The 17784-nt window shown below is 35.3% G+C and overlaps 1 protein-coding gene across 1 annotated transcript in view; it reads left to right on the top strand.

The window, feature by feature from the left end:
• The first annotated feature begins 588 nt into the window (after positions 1-588).
• The window catches only part of LOC127540495 (transmembrane protease serine 11E-like), a 64111-nt gene continuing 46915 nt past the window's right edge, over positions 589-17784 (top strand). Inside the window, exon 1 of the mRNA XM_051965213.1 lies at positions 589-1197. Within this exon, the coding sequence (XP_051821173.1) occupies positions 1190-1197 (8 nt within the window). The 5' untranslated portion in view covers positions 589-1189. The remainder of the gene's footprint in view (positions 1198-17784) is intronic.

The following is a 17784-nucleotide window of genomic DNA, read 5'->3' as shown; positions in this document are numbered from 1 at the left end:
GTGTCTGTATACACATTTAATTTCCTTCAGTCAGGCTTGCCATTAGTCTGTTAATTAAGTAGAAGCATTATTATTATTTTTTATTAAAGCTATTTATTTTCAAAACATATGCATGGATAATTTTTCAACATTGACTCTTGTAAAATCTTTGTGTTCTAGTTTTTCTCCTCCTTTCTCCCACCTCTTCCCTAGGTGGCAGGTAACCCAATATATGTTAAATATGTTCAAATATATGTTAAATCCAATATAAGTATACATATTTATACAATTATCTTTTTGCACAAGAAAAATCAGATCAAAAAGAGAAAAAATGAGAAAGAAAACAAAAGAAGCATTAATTTTTTTTTCCTGAGATAATTGGGGTTAGGTGTTTCCCAAGGGCACATAGCTGGGAAGTGTTAAGTATCTGAGGCCAGATTTGAACTCAGGTCCTCCTGACTTCAGGGCTGGTGCTCTAACCACTCTACTACCTAGCTTCCCTGAAGCATTAATTTTTAAAGCAAAATTTTAAAAGTGATTTTAAGAAGTGTATTATACACACATATACATACATGCATGAACATATCATATCCTCCTTATACATTTCCCCTTCCTACTCCAAATAGGTCACAAAGGTATATGAAAGGGATGTATGGGGGGCTTAGAATCTTTGAAACATTTTGACCTCTTAGGAGGAAATGGGTATTCGTGTTTTAATTACCCCCAACACATTTTTTAAAAGGTAACATGGAATAGAAAATATTTGTGCAAAGGGGTCACTACTGAATCCACAGGACCAGCTTTAGCTACAACCTTAAGCAGTTTACCTCTCTGGGCCTCAGTTTCTATATTACCAACATGATGATTGGGTGATGTGAATTTTCCATAATTCCCCCCAAATTTATGGGTTTTCCTATTAGTTTTTTTTTTTTTTTTTTTAAATTCAGGGAGGGTGTTTTTTTTTTTACTCTAATTGCCCACTTCCAGAGAGTTCTTTCAAAATGATATATATGCTCTCATTCCTCACTCGGTCTTATTAGTCAGTCACATAGCCAATCACAACTATCTTAGTCAAGACCAGTCAGACTAGTTCCATTTAAATTGCTAGTGACTTCTTCCCTCAAATTCATTTAGCTCACAGAGCCTGGGATGCAAAGGCTCGGCTGTAGTTCTCAGGCACTCCTCAGGGCCTCTGCATTGCTGATTAAAGATGTACCGGTAAGTAAGATGATCCCAATTCTTAGCTTCTTAAACTTTAAATGATTTTCAATTTAAAACAGGACAAATGATGCTAGAGGGATACCTGGCACACTAATGTATATATGTATTATAGAAAATATTTCCTGAAATTGCCCTTTAAATCATCTCAAGAAAGAAATATCTGAATTGAAGTTTTTCTTTTCAAGTGGTCAACTTATTTCTGCCCAGAAATCATGAATAATTATGCTTTGGAAAGGCAATCGAATGGTTACAAGTGATAGTTATGTGGTGGGAAGGATGGTTATTGTTTATTTCATTTCACAGTAGAAAAGGATTTTATCTCTTTGCCCTAAAAAAAAAAAAAAAAAGCTGAAGTGCTTTTTTGTTTTCAAATGTATATGTGAGAAATTAAAATAAGCCTTATCAGTGAGGCATTTTTATTTCATCATGTTTATACTATTGTAACATAAATAATTTTAGAAATTTTCAAAGAAACTCTATCAGAATGGGACAGTATCACTTTTGTATTTGTATTCCTGGGGCCTAATACAGAGCCTGGCACTTAGTAGGTATTTACTAAATGCATGTTAATTGACTGGAGATTAGGTTAATTCATCTTGGTGAGTGGAATTATCAGGGATCCACTACTAAATTCAAATAAATTCACTAGAAATGATTCATAGACTCAGTCTGATGAACTGTTATGGCTTAGGTCCTTTCTGACTTTAAAATCCTAGAAGATTGATGAGACAGTGATTTGTTTTCCTCCTCCAGTCCTCTTCCCCAAGTTAAAAATCACAATAAGGCTTGAGTGTGGTATTTCACATCCTGAAAGTAACTTGGATTTTCTGGTTAAACATTTATATTTAACCTGAGTTTTATGTTGAGAGTTTGGTCAATTGTTTTTGACTAGCAAGATAAATTCACGGATGCATAGGAATCATACAATAGATTTAGCATTGTAAGAGACTTCAGAGATCACCTAGTCCAACCTCTTTATTTTACAGGTGAGAAAACTAAGACCTGGGGAAGTGAAGTGATGTCCTTAAGGTTACACAGAGAGTGTCAGATCTACATGGAATTTGGACCCTGGTACTCAGGCTCCAAACCAATGCTTTTCCCATTGAATTAAGCTCATTTAGAAAGAAAAAAAAAGCAGAAAATTAAAATAAGAAAAATAAGTTTATATCTTCATTCTCCCCAGCACTCCTTCACCTTCCATTTTTTAATATAAATAATAAAAATGTATATATACATTTTTCTACTTGTTAGGAATATTCTCATAGTATTTAGTATTTTCTTCTCCCAACATATAGCAAAAAAGATTAAAGATTTGGATGTAAAAAATGGACTTTAAAAGGCATATGCCCTTTGATGTCTCCAAGTTGATTTCAAATTTATTAAGATTTTTTTCAAGACTCCTTATCCATTGTTGTCCTAGAAATCTAGGTTGTTCCTTTTCAACCTATGACTCTCTTGTGCTCCTCCCTCTTTATCCTCCTTATCTTCAAAGATCTTATTGTTGGATTGAAGAGGTTGAGGAAGCTTCTCAGTTTCATATCTTGCCCACACCAAATCCAAAGAATGAAGTGTTTGACTTTTAAACAAAGCTGACAAGATTCAGATGGGGTGAGTGGAAAGTGAGGATTAGAATGAATAGAGACCCTGATTGGTCTGTTCTCAGAGGAGCATCCACATGCAGAGTACAGTATTTTAGAATAAAATCTATATACCTTTAAAGAAATGAAACAATAAATACAGATTTGGAATGCCTTGAAGCAAAGAAGTATGCATGAATTCACAAATCAGTGTGATAAATAGTAGGGAGGGAATAAGTGAGAAGGAATTGAAAGTAGTTTTCAAGATACATGAAGTAATACTGCCAACAGGAAATTATGCAAGAAAAAATCTTCAAGGTTTCTGTGGCAAGATAGAAGACAATAAGTAAATAAAATGATGGGAGGTGAGGGTGGAGTTAAAAGAGGTATTGATGATGGGGTTCTAGTGGCAGGCAGAGAGTTGTGGGAATCCCCTTTTGGTCAGAGGCGCAGGTTCTTAGTGAAAGAATTCATGAACCCAAAGAATTTTAGGTAGCAAAAATGGAAATTTATTGTTGGATGAGAAGTCAGCTTTGCTAAGAGACTGACTTCATAGTGGCAAAGTTCTGTTAGGGAAATGGAGAATGGCACTGAGAAGAGAATGTCTTCTCAGCGGGCAGGGTCCTGACAGGCAGCTATACCAAGGGGCAAGGACATTCTGCAAAGAAGTGAGTAAACAGAAAGCTATTATATGAGCAGATCTTGGAAGGGGTGGTGGTGGTGGTGTGGTTTGAGCAGATCAAAATGAAATTGTTTTGAAGGGCTTTTTCAGTCTGAATTTGAATAGAGATCAGCTATCAAAGGAGGTGATTTGCCTTAGAAATGGCTCATTAGATGACACTACTTAACTTGTCTGGGGAGATATGCTTCCCCCGAGGGCCTGAGACTCAAATCTTCCTTGTTTACAGATCAAAGGATGCACAATTTTAGAGTGTCAATTTTACAGATTAAAGGAAACACAATTTCACACCCCTGTCATCTAGACAAAGTGAATATTATAAATTCTATCATTTCCCTTAAACTTTTATTTTAGTTCTTTCTTTCCTTCCTTCTTTCCACCTCTCAACCATGGGGAGGTTAATAAATGCATTATTAAATCATAAAAGCAAAGAAAATCTGCACATAGATAGCAGAGCAAGAGGTAAATGAATTGTTTATAGGGAAACAAATAAAGGGAGGAAAGTGCAGGATTTAGTCAGAGACTAGGTTCATATCCTGGCTCCGTCTTTTGCTACGTGGGTAATCTTGAGCATATATCCCTTTGCCTCCCTGAGTACCTCATCAATAAAGTAAGGGAACAGCTTCTAAGGTCTTTTTGAATACTAAATTTATGATCTTTTGAACAGTAGCCAGGATGGGTTTGGGAAGGACAGAAGTTTATTTTGAGAAGATCTAGTTAATCAATAATTCACCAGCTAGAAATGAATGAAAGAAAAGATACTAACAGATTTGAATATAAAGTTAAATGCAGATAGATTTGCATGCATCCCAAAATGGATAGTGCTTAGTGAAAAGGAAATGGAGGGTGAGAATTTTACAACCTATTAAATCAAAGTAGGTCAGTTTTTAAAGAGGCCACCTTTTGTCTTATTTAAGTCGACATAATCAAATCTTAATGGGAGACTGCCTCTGCTCTCATCCTCCTCTTCTTAATGACCTTCCCCTCTGAGTGAGAGCACTATACTCAGAGGCAGCAGCATTTATAGTAATGCTAATTATAAAGGAAAGGATAATTTTAAAAGGGATGAGAAGCTAAAGGGAGGCTACAGGAACAATTTAGGAAGTTTGAGTAAAACAGGGAGGAGTAATCTGATGTATCTGCGGAAGGTCACATTTATTTGCCAGGAGAACTTGGATACAGTAACCTGGATGAAAGAAACAAAGCTAAAGATGACATCCTCGGGAGTGACTCCTTGTCTGAAGGACAATGACAACCAGAGTCCTAGTCCTATGCAATTAGACACAAGTTGGGAACCCACACATTTTAGAGTCCATTTTTAATGAGCTGAAAAAAGAATAGGAGGTCAGACTTTAGGCTGTAATTAAGAAGAGAGGGAAAATACGCACATATATAGAATGGCATAACTGTATTCGTGAAGAAATTAATGAAATGGAATGATGTACAATTGGAGAGTGGATGAGGAGTTATCAGAGCTGGGATGTGGGGTGGTTTCTATGATTTTGTTTTAATTTCAATATAACAGAAAAGTGGTATTCCAATACCTGGAAAAAGTTCAATTTATGAAAATGATTGAGAGGCAGAAACCCTGAGATTTTCAGGGCACCTTAATTATTAATATTTTCAAGCATTCCTAGAGTAGGGGAACCCATCCTGGGTGGCATAGGTGAGAAGTAGTCATATCAGGGCAAAGATTTAAGTCAATGAAAGTCGCCATGATTTTAATCCCCCACCTCTAAGCCTAAAGCAGATTTCAAGGTCAATCAATGTGAAGATAATCAATTCCCACTGGATCCAGTGACTTAGGTATCAGGATGGGGGAGGGAGATGCATTTTTTCTATGGTGATCCTGTCTACCTGAAGATTCTTCTATGGCTACCTAGGGTCAATGATCTTGAGGAGAAATTGTCAACCCCTGTCAAAAGCATAGGGAGTATAGGTACACAAATATTTATAATAGCTCGTTTGGTGGTGACAAAGAATTGGAAACTGAAGGGATCAATTAGGAAATGGTTGAACAAACTGTGGAATTCCAAATTATGGAATACTAATATAAGAAATGACAAGATGTTTTCAGAAAAACCTGGAAAGACTTACATGAACTGATGCAAAGTGAAATGAGTGAGACCAGGAAAACATTATACATAGCAATAACAGTATTACACAATGACTAACTGTGAATATCTTAGATATTCTCAGCAATACAAAAATCTAAGACAATTCAGAAGGACTTGTGGTGATAAATGTTATCCCCTTCAAAGAAAGAAATGATGGGGTCTGAATGCAAAGTGAAACAAACTTCATTATTTTCTTTATTTTTCTTGTTTTTTTTTTTTTTGTCTGTGTTGTCTTTCACAGCATGACTAACATACTGATATGTTTTACTTGACTGAACATGCATAACTCACCTCAAATTGTTTGCCTTCTTAATGAGGGGTAGGAGAGGAAGAGAGAAAAGAGAATTTGAAACTCAAAGGTTTTTAAAAAGTTAAAATTGTTTTTACATGTATTTGAGGAAAATAAAATATTAAAAAAAAACTCTAGGGAGGAGCAAGAACCCCTCTCTTTGATGTTCTGTATAAAGTTCTCAAAGCCCTTTATCAAGTTACAGCTTTGATTTACAACAAATTTTATGCTACTTTAAATTCTTTCATTCTAACTTTATTTTACTTTTCAATTAATAGGATTTTTTCTTTCTTTATCTCCTTCCTACTTCTAAAATTTAAAGAAAAAATAAAATCTTTGTCGTAAACATGCATTCAATGTTTCTTTATCACTTATGGTTTTTTGTGTACCTATAAAGTCCAAATAAGGTAATCTGCATTTCTGATTTCCTATTTCATAAAAAAGTTTCTGCTCTTAGAATATTACTTTAGGTTCCAAATCTATATTTTAATCATGTCTTTAGAAAGGAATTTTTAATCCTTAAGATTACTGCTTAAAGAAGATGTTGGTGAGCTAATGGAAGTAATGTCATTCCATTGCCAGCTGGCAGAGAGAATCCCTAGGGAGCTGGAAGAACTATGGATATAATTAAGTGTAAGCAGAAAAGCTTGTCTCCTATTTGTGTATTTTAATGATGTGTCATTGATTGCAATCCCATTTCAATGGGCCAGGTGTGAAATTTACAATACTTAAAGGAACACTTTTGTTCTAAATATTGAGGAATAGCAAAAAGACTAAATCGACTTCTCAATGAAAGCATCTACGTTTGGAGAGGAAAAGTTGGCACTTTAACACAATGCAATCACTGTTGTTTAGCTCTTGCAAATGCCTATGCCAGGCGTAGGCACTTGTTTTAAAACAAGGACTCCTCATTCCCTATAATCATGTTTTATGCTTCAACAGTGACACTAATTAAAGATAGTTCTAACCCCCTGCATCACATGAGATAATATTTGTAAAGTGCTTGGCACAGTATCTGGCACAGAATAGGCACTTAATAAATGCTTGTTTCTTGCTCTTTTTCTCCTTTCCCCTGGAGGATCTGTTGTTCAGCCAAAGGGAAGCAAGGAATTTGGTTGAATTACAGTTACAGTTGTATTACTTAGCTTTGACTTAGTTGAAGTTAAAACTTTGGGAAGTTTCTCAGGTTATACTCCCTATATGATTTCTTAGATTATTCCATATTTAGGCTATACACACTCATAGAATCTTAGAATTAGAACTTTCAGGGACCTCAGAGGTTATTTAATCCATCCGGCAAATATGGAAACTGAGGTTCTGAGGTGAAATAGTTTGTTCGAGGTCACAGAGGTAGAAAGTATCAGGGATAGGATTTGAATCTTGGTCCTCTGACTGATCTGTCTCTCTTTCCATTGTACTAAAGTGCTTCCCACATACTTAGCAAGATAATTGTTTAGAAATATAAAAGTTTTCTGATAAGTTCAAGTGTGACTTCTTCATTTTTAACATAGGCGAGTTAGAATGTAATGATACCGTTGATGCTGAGAATAAGAAATAAAGCCAATGTAACACTGCAGTATGTCATACCCTCTTTGTTAAAAATTTTCTGAGACAGAGGCAAAGAAACTAGTGTGTGTGTGTCTACATGTGTATGTGCATAATCAGGATTTTTTCCTAAGTCACTGAGGATAGCTAAATCCAGAAACATGCTTTCTCTTCATGAATTGAAGCCCTGTTCCACCTGAATATTAAAAGCCCTTTACCAGTCTTTTGTTATGTAATGTAATCTCCATTCCTTTGATTAGTTCCCAGACTACCACATTACTATGATACCCCTTTCACTTATTGCCTGTCTTCCTCTTATTATTTCTCAGTTACTAGTCAAGAACCATCTGCCATGTGGCATTGGCTTGTGATAAATGCCTAACTACTGTATTCATAAAATAAATGGAACAGGACTATGTTGGCAAATATTTAACAATAATCTCTATGAAAAAAACAAACCATTACACAAAACACTTTTAAGTTCAGTGTATATTAATATTTTCCCCATCACTTTCTTAAGTTTAGACAATCAACAGAATACACCAAGCTCTGATTTATAGCATTTGCCAGTTTGTGAAGAGTAAATATTAGTTGAAAAATTAATAACCAGCTCAGGTAAGTTTGTATGAGCTGGCAGCAGAATACCCCTTACTATAACCACCTCCAGAACTTAACTTGTCCATGTTTGTACAGCATACATTCTCTGTTGTTTTATATAATCAGTTTTTAGAATCATAAATAATAATTAGGTTATACAGTACCTCTCTTCAAAGAGTTCAAAGGACCATTAGGCTTCATTATGTATAATATTCCATCTCAAGCAGACAGATATTTATTTCTCTTTTGGAAATGTAGAAACCAAGACTTGATGATATTAAGTATCTTATCTAAAAGAAAATATGTAGTAGCAGAACTAAGGCTGGTATCTACATTCCCTGACTCCCAGTCAAGTTGTCTGACAGCAAGACTCTCCTATTTGTCTTATTACAATGTTTCATCCCACTGATTATTATTTTTTCTTCATTTTGTCACTAAGTAATTCTATAGCATTTATACTCCCAAAGGATCTTATTATAGTTAGTAGATAATCCTGACAACAGCCATCTGAAGAAGGCAAGTAGCAGGGATTATTGTCTTCATTTTATAGACTAAAAGCTTGATGTACCTAAAGATTAGGTCATTTGCATGCAATTACGTGACTGAGTGAATAAATTGTGTAATAGAAATCAGTGGTAGAAGTCAAAATACAGAACATCTTGCACTGCACTGAATGTTAACAGTTGGAAGACTCTGGAGAAGTCTTTTAATCTTATATCCCTCATTTTATGAATGAGGAACAAGAAATCCTGAAACTTTTAAGTGACTTGTTCATGGTCATAAACTACTATTGAGTGCAAAGCTACCACTCAAACTGATATCTTTGCTTCTATCTCTGAGGGGCTCAATGCAACCTACTATGGTTAAGGTACAACACTAACCTTGAGAATACAAGTGTGAGAAGTGACTGTCTCCCCTTAAAGTGGTTATAATCTAGTGGGGTGATATATTGTAGTTACCTGTGCCCATATTATGAGTGGGAAAGGAGAGGATCTGGACAAAATGTTGCAGGACAGGGGATTTTTAACATGGAGTTCAAGAATATATTCTCACATTTAAGGACATATCCTGTAGTCTCTAACAGTGGACATGCCCTGGTGGATTCTTTCAGTGAATTTGTCAATGGGCCTATCAAAAACCTCAGAGAGAAGTAGAACCAAAATATTAAACAATTGCTTACAGGCTTCTAAGTTTCTCATGTTGATTATCAACCATCTCTGATCCACAGATGACAATGTTAGCACAACCTACTTTACAGGACTATTGTGAGGGAGGCATTTTGTAATATGCTATCCAAATGTGAGTTGTTTGTGCTTTGTCTCCACAGGCTCTTCTTCAATACTGAAAATACTCATTTTCCAAGTCTTTGTCTAAGCCCTTCTCTCTTTTTTTTCTACACGGAGTGATCTTATTTAATCCCACAATTTCCACTATCACATCTCTACCCTTATTTCTCCAATATAGCCCTAATTTCCCTCTCAGACTCTAGCCTACATTTCCACCTGAACATCCCAGAAGTACCTCAAATTCAATCCATCCCTAAAGTCCCCAGCTATTCCCCAAACATAGCTCATTTTGATCTTTAAAAAAAATTTGATTAATTGCATCCCTCTTTTCAGACAGTCTTGGAATCTCATTGTCATTTTTGTCTCTTTTTCTCCTTAGACATTGCTTTGCTATATTCAAGCACTTGCCAAATTTAGTAGACCTAATTCCATAGTGTCACTCATGTTAGTTTTTTTCCTTCACTTTCCTACTGTTGTCATCTTCATTTAAAACTCCAGTTACTATCACAATGCCATGAAATTTTATTAGTTGTGTGACTTTATTAATATTATTTAACCCCTTGGACCTCAATTTCCTCATCTGTAAAATGGAGCAAGTTAAACCTGTAGAATCTACTTCAAAGGGATGTTGTAAAAGAGTAAATGGATGTAAAACAATTAGTCATTTATTACTTATTATTTTATCATTAACAAAACAATAATTTATCATTATCCATACTATTTCTCAATGCTGCTGCTATTACTGCTATTGTTGGTACTACTATTGTTCCTACTACCATTACTATTATTACCACTACCACCAACTACTATTACTATAACTAATACTTGGCAGATTTGTGTAGTGGTAAGTTGTCTCTGGAGTCAGAAAGACCTGGGTTGAAGTCCTTCCTCTAATACCTATAGCTGTGGCATCTTAGGCAGATAACTTGACTTGAAATCATTCTCTAAATCTCTAAGTTGCAGAAAACTTGACGATTTTCCTCAACGGAGCATGTCTGATCACTAAGAACTTCCCACATTGATGAAATCACAGGTCTGGACCAATTAGTATTGTTGTCTGGACTACTGAAATTTCTACAAATGTGTTTCCCTGCCTGCATCCTCTCCTTTCTCCAATCTATCCTCTATATAAATAGTAGAGTAATTTGGAATATATCTCTGATCGTGTACTTCCCTGGCTCAAGACCCTTCAAAGTTGCCATTTGTTTACCAGAGCCCAATTTTTTGCTAAATTCCTTAATGTAGAATTTAAGGTTCTCTACAACATAATTCTACCATATTTTTCCGTACACAATTTCTTCCTGCTTCCTTTGTAAGAATCCTTGATTTCAAGGAAGAGTTGTGGCTTTGGATTTTGAAAACAAGAGTCGAAATCTTAGATAAGTAAGTGATCTGACTGACTTTGGGTCAGTAACTTAATCTCTTTGGACTTTACTTTGCTCAGTAAAATGAAGGAGCTAGATTCAGTGATATCTAAGATCTCGCAAGATTCAATCCTGAACATACCAATTTTCCAAGTCTTTGTCGAAGACCTTCTCTCTTTTTTTTTCTGCACTGAGTAATCTTATTCAATCCCACAATTCCCACTATCACATCTTGGGTCCTCTTATAAGAAGTTAGATTTTTATAATGTCCTCTGATCATTTAGTTTAGCCAAACCATCACATTAATTGTTTTCCAAACACACCCCTCATGCTTTCCTTTCTCTTTGTCTTTGTTCATACTTTTTCTTCTTTCTGGAATAACCTTCTCTGTTCATCTTTCCTTGACAAAAAATTTTTTTTTTAAATTTTCTAAGTTCAATTCAAATATTGCTTCTTTGAAAAAGCCTTACTGGATATTATTAAGTAAATGTTTTCTCCTGTCTCTGAATCTTCCACAGGACTATGTCTTTTACCAACTTTTGAAATTTGGGCTGCAGTTATTGGAGACTTATCTCTTATCTTTCTCTTTCCCTTCTGTTCTTTTTCCTTTATATAGACATATGTTTGAAAGCTCCTTGAGTATTGTGGATTTTTCATCTTTGTTTTTCATTCTTTATTTACTACAGAACCTTTCACATAGAAAGCATTTTATAGATATTTGTTGAATTGATATAGTTTGTCTGTCCTCTGAGCTTATACTTATCAAGCAGCAGGACACTAATTATGATTACTGTAATAATAATAACTATAAATGTGTATAAAGGCACACAGTCATTTTTATTTGTTGTTATTGCATACCAGAATTCCATGAGGTAGATCAGCATAATTTTTAAAAGAGAGAGAGAGGTCAAATATAGTGGAAAAAGAACAGAGACCAGGGAATATGTCCTGGTTGTGTAGCAATGCCCTTTGACTTATGGCAAGTCACAACCTCCCAGTCTCTCAGTTTTCCTGCTTGTAAAATGGGGATAATTAACCTTGTCTTTATATAACTCTTAGAGATATAGCTAAGTCTGGTAGATAAATATATGTTAAGCATGCTGAGGAAATCATAAAAATTACAAAGTATACTTAAGCTATGATTAAGTAATTTGGTCCACATTCCACAGGGCAAAAATGAGAAAGCTGGGGTTTGAGGTCTCACATACCAGCATTTTGGGTTATTGCTCCAAACCATAATATACTTCATGGCTGACAATTAATTTTCTAAAGAGGTCTCAGAAGAAGTGTTGGTGTAGAGTTGATTGGGTAATACTTGGTAAGATCATCTCAGAAGCCACAAGAATTACAACAAATGTAATACCTCCTTCTCAAGTCTTTTTCTCAAAGGAAATTATTTAACAAAAGCCTTCTATCTTAATGACAGCTGAATCACGCCCAATTTTTTTTCTTTTCACATTCTTTCCATCTTCTTTTGCTCTTAGAAACTTAGAAACTTAGATCTTTTGAGAGGATTTTCCATCCCTGCCCAACTCTTCCCAGTGTGGGGTGATTCATTGGCTAACTCTTTCTTCTTTCTCATAAAACTCAGTACCTAGGTAAACTATCTATAAAATACTAAACTAGGTAATTCAACATTTCTTAGCCTGACATCCATGAATTTGTAAAATATCTTAATTTACACAAAATTGCTTTCCTCTGTAATCTTATATATTTTATTTAATGCATAAAACTACTATTCTGAGAAGAGGCCCATTCCACCAGATTTCCAAAGGGAAGATTAAGAGCCACTAACTTAATTCACCATCTGTCCTTCTACTTGGGAATCTCAAAATCCATGTTGAGGTACCTTCATACACCCTGGTCTCATGGTTTGTTAATCTCCTAAAATTCCATGGCCTATATTTCTTACTTGTTTGTATTGCCTCTTCACTTTCTGCTTCTCAATCTCTATTTCTTTGCCTCCCTGTTTTATCCCTTCAGAAAAATGTAAGTCAGGGCAGCTAAGTGGCTCAGTAGTTAGAGCACCATCTCTGAAGTCAGGAGGATCTGAGTTCATATTTGGCCTTAGACATTTAACACTTCCTAGATATGTGATGCTGGGTAAGTCACTTAACCGCAATTGCCTCAGCAAGCAAGAAAGAAAGAACGCACCTGTGAGAGAGAGAGAGAGAGAGAAAGAGAGAGAGAGAGAGAGAGAGAGAGAGAGAGAGAGAGAGAGAGAGAGAGAGAGAGAGAGAGAGAGAGAGAGAGAGAGAGAAATTCAAGTCTCCCAAGGGAAGAAACTCTTTTATTTTGTCTTTATACCTCAAGCATGTAACAAAGTGCTCAACATTTTCAAGTTTTTGCTTTAGCTTGATTTCATCAATGAGGAAAACTTAAGGTGTGAAAGCTTCCTTTGTCATGTAAATTTGCAATTTGGGCTATAATTTGTAGTTTTAATAAATTGCCTTGACATACTGAGATTAAGTGATTAGTTCATGTCAACATGGCTAAAATGTGCTAGAAGAAAGCCTTAAACTGAGTCTTTCTGATTCAGTTTGCTCACCAAACACTAGGCCAAACTGTAACTATATCGATAGAAACAGTGAAATAATTGAGAGCCTTGTATACTAAGTCCTCAATAAATGATTACTGAGCTGAATTTACTGTTGAATTGAGTTAGTAAAAGGACAAAAATTGTTAGTGTACTTAAACCTCATTGATTTGGATTCATAGGAATTAAGTTTTGGTCTTTTCTCCATGCTCATCCTTCATAATCTTTCTGCAACTTCTGACACTGGCAAGCACTTTCTTTTCAATAATCTCTTTTCTCTTTTCAGGACACTGCTCTCTTCTGTTTTTCCTCTTATTTGGTCTGACCACTGTTTCATCTCCTTTGCTGGATTTTCATCCATGATATGACTTCTAACTATGAGGGGTTCCCAAGATTCTGTCCTGGGCTCTCTTCTCTTATTTGGATCTCATCAGTTCCCAGGCTTTTAATCATCTCTCAAATGACTCTCAAACCAACCCTTTCTCCTGATTTCTAGTCTTTTTTTTTGATGGTTATTAGCAATGCATTTGGGGTTAAGTGACTTGCCCAGCTAAGAAATGTTAAGTGTCTGAGACCAGATTTGAACTCCTGAATCCAGGGCCAGTACTCTATTTACTGCACCATCTAGAAGCTCCCTGACCTTTAGTCTGGAATCTCTAATTACCTAGATGTACATATACAAATATGTGTACAGAATATACATATGCATATACATGCATATGTATATATATATGTATATATACTTAGCATATATATATAGCACTATAGCCCTCATAACACTTGGCACATAGCAGGTCCTTTATAAATGTGTGCTGATTGATTAACTAAACAAGCAGCCTAAATAATATATCATTTAAAAAATAAATGTTATTCATTTTATATAATAAAATCCATGTGTGCCATGACAATTTAATTTATAAACTGCTTTTTTTATAATAACCTGTGGAATAGATGTCACAAATATTATTATCCCCATTTCCACAAGTGAAAAATTGTGGCCTAAAAAGGTACATTGACTTGCTGAAAGTCATAAGGCTATCCAGTTCCAGAGACAGACTTGAATACAGATATTTAAATTCTAAGGCCAGTGTTTTTTTCATTATGGGAACATTCCCTCCTATATACAGTCTAATGGGTGGCTATCAATGGAACACATAAGCTATATATTCATCATTCCTCACCCTTGCAACATAACCTATGTCTTTTTGTCTTTATTCCCAAACCAATACATCAAGCTGCATTTAATACACATTATATGCAAGTCATTGTGCTAAGTACTGGGGAAACAAAGACAAAACAAAATGTCTTGTCTACAGAAGTTCAGCAGATATAATACGTAAATGGACAAGTTATCTACATGATGATTTGAGAACAACAACAAAAAAAGGGACTAAAAAACTAGGACAACCAGAAAAGGATTTCTTTTTTTTTTTTAAATAGCTTTTTATTTACAAGTTATATGCATGGGTAATTGTACAGCATTGACAATTACCAAACCTTTTGTTCCAATTTTTCCCCTCGTTCCCTCCTCCCCCTCCCCTAGATGGCAGGTTCATCAATACATGTTAAATATGTTAAAGTATAAGTTAAATACAATATATGTATATATACCCAAACAATTATTTTTCTATACAAAAAGAATCGGACTCTGAAATATTGTACAATTAGCCTGTGAAGGAAATCAAAAATGCAGGTGGACAAAAATAGAAGGATTGGGAATTCTATGTAGTGGTTCAGTCATCTCCCAGAGTGCTTTCTCTGGGTGTAGCTGGTTCAATTCATTACTGCTCTATTGGAACTGATTTGATTCATATCATTGTTGAAGATGGCCAGTCCATCAGAATTAATCACCATATAGTATTGTTGTTGAGGTATATAATGATCTTCTGGTCCTGCTCATTTCACTCAGCATCAGTTCATGTAAGTCTCTCCAGGCCTTTCTGAAATCCATCCTCCTGGTCATTTCTTACAGAACAATAATATTCCATAACATTCATATACCACAATTTATTCAGCCATTCTCCAATCGATGGGCATCCACCAGAAAAGGATTTCTTTAGGAGCTGGCACATGATCTGAATCTTTAATGAATTTAAAGATTCTAAAGGTTTGTCAATGAGAACAAACTGACATGATACAAAGGTAAAGAAATGGGGGTAGGCAAGTTTGGAAGAAATATATAACCTTTATGGATAATAATATGAAATAAATTTGGAAAGGACACCCTAAGACTAGGTTGTTATGGGTCTCAGAAGCCAAGATAAAAAGCTCATTTAAAAAAATGCTATAACCGGAGCAGCTAGGTGGTACATTGAAAAATCTAACTTCAGACACTTAATACTTCCTAGCCGTGTGACCCTAGGCAAGTCATTTAACCTCAATTATCTCAGCAAAAAACAAAAACAAAATGCTATAACCATTATAGGGTCTTAAAAAGGAGAGTAGCATGTTTTAAGAAGATTATTCTGGCAACAGTGTCCAATTAGGACAATTGTAATAGTATAGGTAGGAAGTGATAAGGATATGAACTAAATGGTGGTTTATGGATTGAGAAAAGCAAGTAAAATATGTTGAAATATATTCTTTTTTTAAAATAGCTTTTTATTTACAAGTTATATGTATGGGTAATTTTACAGCATTGACAATCGCCAAACCTTTTGTTCCAATTTTCCCCCTCCTTTCCACCACCTCCTCTCCTAGATGGCAGGATGACCAGTAGATGTTAAATATATTAGAGTATAAATTAGATACGCAATAAGTACATATGACCAAACCGTTATTTTGAGGTACAAAAAGAATCGGACTCTGAAATATTGTACTATTAACCTGTGAAGGAAATTCAAAATGCGGGCAGGCAAAAATATAGGAATTGGGAATTCAATGTAATGGTTCTTAGTCATCTCCCAGAGTTCTTTCACTGAATGTAGTTGGTTCAATTCATTACTGCTCTATTGGAACTGATTTGGTTCATCTCAATGCTGAAGATGACCAGGTCCATCAGAATTGATATATTGATATATTCTTGAGGTATTTTCAGTAATTTTTGGCACTTGATTGTCTATAGGATTTGTGAGAGAGGGAATACTGAGCATGGTCCTGACATTTTAAACTTGGGTGACTGGTAGGAAAGTAGTGCCCTTAATAGAAAAAAATAAAGTTTGGAGGAAAGGTGGTTATGGAAGCAAGAAAATGGTTCAGTTTTTAAACATGTTGAGTAGTAAAGTCAGAAGCCATATTACCATGGATTAAAAAGTTAATGAGAAATAAGGACATAAAGATAATGGGTAGAAATTTTTAGGAATTTGTCTATAAAATTATGGGAGGAGACAACAGTGAATGACATTGTCCTTTCAGCCATTTCTCCTTTGCAGTTCACTGGCAATGTTTTATAGGCTCCATTCTCTGTTGCCCTTTGGGTGACCTAGAATTTTAATTCTTCGGAGGAGATGATATATTATTACTCACTGCAATGTAGCATCACCAGAAGAATATTGACAGGCTTTTATTTTAGGGAGGAGTTTGAGATCATTAAGAGTACTGCAGAATCTCACAAATACAATCTAGTCTGCCTCCTTTCTCCCATTTTTGGCGTAGTTCACTGTCCTTGTGCAATGTCTGTCTATGTGTAATGATGTATGAGCTGTTTGGATTGTTCAATCTACTACCTCCCATAGTCTGAACCAGGAAAAATTCTTAGCTCTTCGGACTTAAAAAACAGGAAGTGGCTTAATTTGGCTCATGGACTCTGGTTTACCACTCTGGCTGGACAGTAGACTCGAAGTAAGGAAGATCTGGATTCGATTCTTGTCTCAGACATTTACTAGTTGTGTGATTCTGAATAAGTTGCTCAATATCTCAGCTTCAGGGGCCTCCTCTTTATCCCAGCTTTTTAAACTGTGGCTTGTAACCCCAGATGGGGGCCTTGTAATTGAATGTGAAGTGTGTGAAATTATAATTTGTTATCAGCAAATATTTGATCTGAATGTCCATTTTATGTCCCTATGTACCTGGGATTACATAAAAATTTTTTGAGTGAAAAGGGGTCACAAATAGAAAAAAATTTAAGAAGCCCTGATATGATAAGGAAGCTAGATTAGATGGCCTCCAAAGTTTCATCTGGATCCAAATCTATGGTTCTATGATTCATTTAATTTTCCTCTGTAGATAGCGAGGCCAAATATATATTTTTAAATTAAAGCTTTTTATTTTTTAAATATATACATGGATAATTTTCGACATTCACCCCTACACTTCTTTCTCCCCACCCTCTCCCCCAGCTGGCAAGTGATCCAGTATAGGTTAAACATGTGCAATTCCTCTCTCTGTATTTTCACAATTATCTTGCTGCATAAGAAAAATCACATTAAAAAGGGGGGGAAATGAGACAGAAAACAATGCAAACAAAGAACAACAAAAAGAGTGAAAATTCTATGTTGTGACCCACCCTCAGTTCCCACAGTTTTCTCTGAGTGCAGATGGTTCTCTTCATCACAAGATCATTGGAACTGGCCTGACTCATCTCCTTGATGAAAAGAGCCACGTCCATCAGAATTGATTATCGTATAATCTTGCTATTGCCATGTACAATGTTCTG

Source organism: Antechinus flavipes, chromosome 6, assembly GCF_016432865.1.
Source record: "Antechinus flavipes isolate AdamAnt ecotype Samford, QLD, Australia chromosome 6, AdamAnt_v2, whole genome shotgun sequence".
Taxonomy (NCBI): Eukaryota; Metazoa; Chordata; class Mammalia; order Dasyuromorphia; family Dasyuridae; genus Antechinus; species Antechinus flavipes.
The sequence above is the reverse complement of the archived record's forward strand: the minus strand, read 5'-3'. Positions and strand labels throughout refer to the sequence as shown.